This window comes from Electrona antarctica (genome assembly GCF_951216825.1).
Source record: "Electrona antarctica genome assembly, chromosome: 9".
Classification (NCBI taxonomy): domain Eukaryota; kingdom Metazoa; phylum Chordata; class Actinopteri; order Myctophiformes; family Myctophidae; genus Electrona; species Electrona antarctica.
In genome coordinates this window covers 40,355,352-40,360,675 of record NC_136790.1, presented here as the reverse complement: position 1 = coordinate 40,360,675, position 5,324 = coordinate 40,355,352, and the positions used below count along the sequence as shown (strand labels likewise).

At 38.0% G+C, this 5,324-nt stretch overlaps 1 protein-coding gene across 1 annotated transcript; it reads right to left on the bottom strand.

Annotated features, from left to right (window-relative positions):
* Window positions 1-1,959: 1,959 nt before the first annotated feature.
* On the bottom strand, window positions 1,960-4,464 carry LOC306929081 (green-sensitive opsin-like; the record flags this gene model as incomplete). Its single annotated transcript, XM_079509471.1, has 5 exons — window positions 1,960-2,058; window positions 2,959-3,198; window positions 3,372-3,537; window positions 3,649-3,817; window positions 4,101-4,464. 5 exons carry the CDS (start codon window positions 4,462-4,464, stop codon window positions 1,960-1,962), a joined length of 1,038 nt encoding a protein of 345 aa, XP_079365597.1.
* Window positions 4,465-5,324: the final 860 nt, after the last annotated feature.

Here is a 5,324-nt window from a genome sequence, read left to right as displayed (position 1 = left end):
GGCTACTGTTGAGGCTTTCATTGAGACTCCATGTGAGGCAACGCTATAGTTTTGGTAAGGACCAGCTGCTTAGAGTGGCAGATTACTACAAGATTGATATTCATGACAGAAGGATAAAGGACACTAAAATAAATTCAATTTTGATAGCTAATTTGATAGACCTGGGGATCCTAGAGGAGTCCCCTGAGGTAGTGGTTAGTCAGCCTAACCTACCCACTAGTCAGCTTCTCACATTTGTGTGTGTGTGTGTGTGTGTGTGTGTGTGTGTGTGTGTGTGTGTGTGTGTGTGTGTGTGTGTGTGTGTGTGTGTGTGTGTGTGTGTGTGTGTGTGTGTGTGTGTGTGTGTGTGTGTTCTCCTCCTTCTTTTAATTCTCTCGCCCTCCACTTTAATCTTTAGCTTGACAAATGGACTACTCAAATGTACTCTCGATCAGAGTTGTGTACATTCATTGTGTGATAATTATTTATTTGTGTTTACTATTTTGGTGTCTGTGTTGGCACAGGAAATATAATGCAGACAGGCCCTATTGTAAATAGTGTGTGTGTGTGTGCCAAAAATACATCCATAGGACGGTAAAAATGGGAATTAATTAATTCAACAATTGTGCACGCGCGCTATGCGCGTGCATGTATACAGGTTGCCTGGCTGGTGTATGACTCGCGGCCTGATTTTGACCTCCAGTTCGTCCCTGCTTGAGGTCACACAAAGTAAATCTGTAATCTGTGACATGTAGTTAGTGCTTGACGCTGCAAATTGGCTTTACAATTATCCTGCTTTATACTACTGAAGTAGTTTAGCTGTTATAAGCTAACTTGCTCTTTGTAAACATAGGGCATGCTGTGATGTTGTGTTGAAGGGAGGATTTGAAAGGTCAAAGATAACAACCAATTCAAAACCTTAAGTTCTAAAGCTTTGAGAAGATCAACACGATTGACTCTGAGTGAAGAAGACGCAAATTGAAACGTTACGCTAAAATAATAAATGCGTGCAGACCAGTCAAGAGCTCCAGTATTTTATTGGGGTAGTCTTTCCTGAAGTATTATTCTCTAAGATTCAAATCAAACTTAATTCCATGTCCTTATCTATATGAAAACATGTCATGAATATAATATATAAGCCACAAAACAAACCTATTAACTAACATACATTTGTGTCTCTGCTAGGCCGAAGGTGCGGCCAAGACTATGATTTTTTTCCCCTGTCCGGAGGCCAATGTTTGCAAAACAAATATTTTGATATTAGGCCTAATCCTACAGATTTTGTCCAATTTTAATTTTTCCTCCTGATTGGCTAAGATTGACTTCTACTACCTGCTCCGAGGAGCACACTTTTCTATTCCATACATTTTCTTCGATACAAAATCACCAAGTGGTATGTAATATAGTTATGTGATGTAGCTGGCCTTTAGTTTAGACTAGAAACTCTCCTAAAGAGGGGGTATTTTGTAGAATAAAATATGTAGGCAACAAATCTTTTCGGCATGCATTTATTAATCTATTTCTAGACTTTTGTTATTTATAAAATATATACAGAATATTGTGACATACAGTAGGCCAACAAACCCCACAATGACATAACAATACAGATTCATTTCCATTCACATCTGAAGTTCATACATTCATCACAAACATTTGTGACCTAAAAAAAAGAGTCTCTGGTATCAAAGCGTTTTGTCTCAGTGGTAGATTGAAGCAGTATGGATCTGAGCCTTAACACTTTCACATCTTCAGATATACTTAATTAATTATGATTCCACAGCAAATGCATAGCTTCGTCTGTTGATCTCTGTCATGTGGTATAAAGTGTCCATTATAAATAACTATGTCCATTATTGCAAGTCAGGTATTTGCATTTTTTCCCCAAATTGAAATGTGGTTGTCAGTCCATGAAGATGATCATTCAGAATCAAGAAGACATCATGAAGGAAAATGTCCATAATACAGATGGCATCTCTGTTCTTAAGATGTGGTGGACACTTCTGTCTTGCTGGCAGACACTGAGCTCTCATCCTCAACCATGCCACCCATTCCAATCTGCTGCATCATGCAGCTACGGAACTGGAAAAGCAAACAAAGGGAAGTCAGATGTGAAGTGAGGTTGTTTATAGCAATTTTCTTAACATTTTAACAATTAAATATTTTCCACAATAAAAATAACTACAACACTAAGGAGGACGCCTGTGAGATTCAGGACCCATGGACTAATAATAAGAGGAGATTAATCAAACTATTATGTTACATGATCTGACCAGTCATAGTCATAGAAGAGTAAACATAATTTTAATTCCATGATGAGGGTTCCATAATGGCAATAATCTATGAAGCTTGAGTTTTTCAATTCATAAATGCAGTAGCCTACTTAAAAAAGAGCATCGGATCTGAGCACTCTGAGGAGAGGGTGTAAAATCAACATACTTTATTTATTGCAAAATGTTTTAAAAGCCAATGTGTTTTGACCAGCAACTGGTCTTCATCAAGGCAATTATAAATGCAGTAATTTAGTTGCCAAAGTGGGAATTGCCTAAATTGAATGTAGGGTTAGTGATATGATATCTATTGGTTAAAACTAAATGTTATTTGTTAAATGGTTAAAGTTCTATATTATTTTGATACTAATCATTGCTATAGATGTCTGTTCAGTCACTGGGGTCACCCTGTCTATCCAAAAGATAAATAGAGTACCCATTTTCAGATTGTTCCAGTTCTTGTGACATCACTTCCAATTTCACTAGTTTAATCTGAATCCCAACTAAGTTCTCTATCCTGATTGGATGCATTTTCTGTTTAATAAAGAGCTGGAGTCATGGAGACTCCTGATACTGAACAAACACTGCAATGAGTATCAGAATATAGAGCTATTTAACACTTATCGTAAGCAAAGAAAATCACTTACCCTACCTTTAATAACTGTTAATAATATAATAACATAGTTGAGTAAGTGAATGTAAAATAACTTACCTGTTTGTTAAACAGAATATAGATAACTGGATTGACTATGGCAGAGCTTTTTGCAAAGAAGGCAGGGACAGCCATGGAAACGGCACTGAAAGCAATTCCCTTGTTCAAGAAGAGGTAGGCAGCATAGCTGGCATATGGTGACCAAGCAAACAAGAATCCCAAAACCATAAGAATACACATGCGTGTGACTTCCTTCTCAGCTTTCTGGGTGGATGCTGAGTCCTGCTGCTGAGCTGCTGCCTATTGTGACAGAAATGATAGAAATGAGAATAGCTGACATGTCAAAGGTGCCTACAGTATGAACTTTCATCATCAAAAAATGAACCTGTTTATTTTCAGTGTTGCTTGGTACTTATAGATTTAGAGAAACTAGCATGATTTTGTAGCCTACTGTATGTAATAATGAGTCTCACCGCTTTGACTGTCAGCACAAGGCTTCCATAGGTGAAGAAGATTGTGACCACTGGAACACAGAAGTGGAAGCTGAACATGTACATCACATATGATTCATTGTTGAATCCTGGAGCGCTGGTGTAGTAGTCTGGTCCACAGGAGCACTGCATCCCCTCAGGAATGTATCTGAAAATCATCAATTGAGTCAATAGAAAGCAGTGATTAGAAAACAACTTACATACATTCTGTGATGGATGATCTATGCCGGAACTCTCAGTGGACTCTCAGTGGACTTACCTGGACCAGCCAACAAGTGGAGGGACAGCACAGGCGGCAGCCATGACCCAGGCGAAAGCAACTCCAGCTCCAGCGTGAGCGGCAGTGAACTTGAAGCTTCCCATAGGTTTGCACACAACAATGTATCTTTCAACAGCCAGCACCACCAATGACCATAGAGAAATTTGACCTGTAATTGAATAGAAAGGAAATGTTTAGCTTTTTAAGTAATTACATCTAGGTCCAATGAGCTTTCACTGTTGCCATGGCAACCTCAAACAAAAGTTGAGGCAATGCACAATTAAAGACCTGTATGCATTCACACTTCACAGGTACTATACAAGTCATATTTTATAGCTCCCATTGTAGAATAGGTGAAGAGGTCGCAGACACCAAGAATACATTTTCAACAGGTTTATTTCTCTACATCAGGACAAACGTTTGGCTATCCAGCCTTCATCAATGTGACTTACCTCCCATTGTAGCCATGAAGCCCTCAAAGACGCAGCCCATTGGTCCAAAAACAAAGTAACCATTTATACAAGTGACAAAGGTGATGGTGAATCCAAACAATACCATGATCAATCCAGCTACAGCCAAGTTAACGAGAATGAAGTTGAGAGGTTGCTGGAGCTTCTTGTTCGTTGCAGTAACCAACACTGTTAAACCATTGATGGGGAAGCCAGTACAGATCAGGAAAAACATGTAGGCTGCAAGCATATAGAAAGCAATTGGATCTGCCAAGTAATACTGAGGATAAAGAAAAGGACTCCGCACAAGCCCAGTCCGGTTGTTCATGGGAATGTAGAAGTTTTTGCCTTCTGTGCCGTTCTCCATCTTGGCGGTTTCCGATCACAGACTGTGCACTGTTTGACTAGACGGGTGTGAGGTGCTAAACCAACTGCAACTGACCTTGCCAACGGTGTCAGTTTTATACCGTTAAGCGTGTTACTCTCAAATTGACTAAATTAGATTACTGGAGGATTAAGAACAAATCTCAAGCTCAACTCTAGTTCTAATACTTCTAACGCCGGATAGAAGGGCTCACAGTTCATTGTGTTTTCATAGGGCGTTCTACAGTAAGTTTTCCAGCTGAAACAAGGGATAGAACATTTTTGAAAGAAGGAATTGCAAAAGTTTGAAAGAATAATGTACTAATGATTTGATGCTTAAATGTAGTATATAGTAACTGCTGAGTACTGACATTAAATATGATATTTTATGGTAGTAACAATTGCTATGCATGCAACATACAATGCATTATAATATCCTTATAACACTGTATAGTTATAGTTATGGTATAAGCACTTGTGATGCTTTATAATAGCATAACACATCATAAATCATTTAGTGATGACTTTAAGAAAGTTATATATAAATGCATTGTAATCTGATTATAACACTAAATTAAGTACTCTGTGTGAAAGCATGCTGCATAAAATGTTCCTTCAATTGTACCTTGTATCTGTATTGTGAGAATAGAATCTGATTGGTTGGTTGGTTGGTTGGTTGGTTGGTTGGTTGGTTGGTTGATTGATTGATTGATTGATTGATTGACTGCAATAAACACATTTTAAAGCCTTCCATAAGGACATAATGTAAAGTATTATAATTCTTCAAAATTACTAAGTACGTTTTTGGCAACACGCCTATATTCATTCTATAATAGAATTATTGTATAATGTTTTATCTAACTA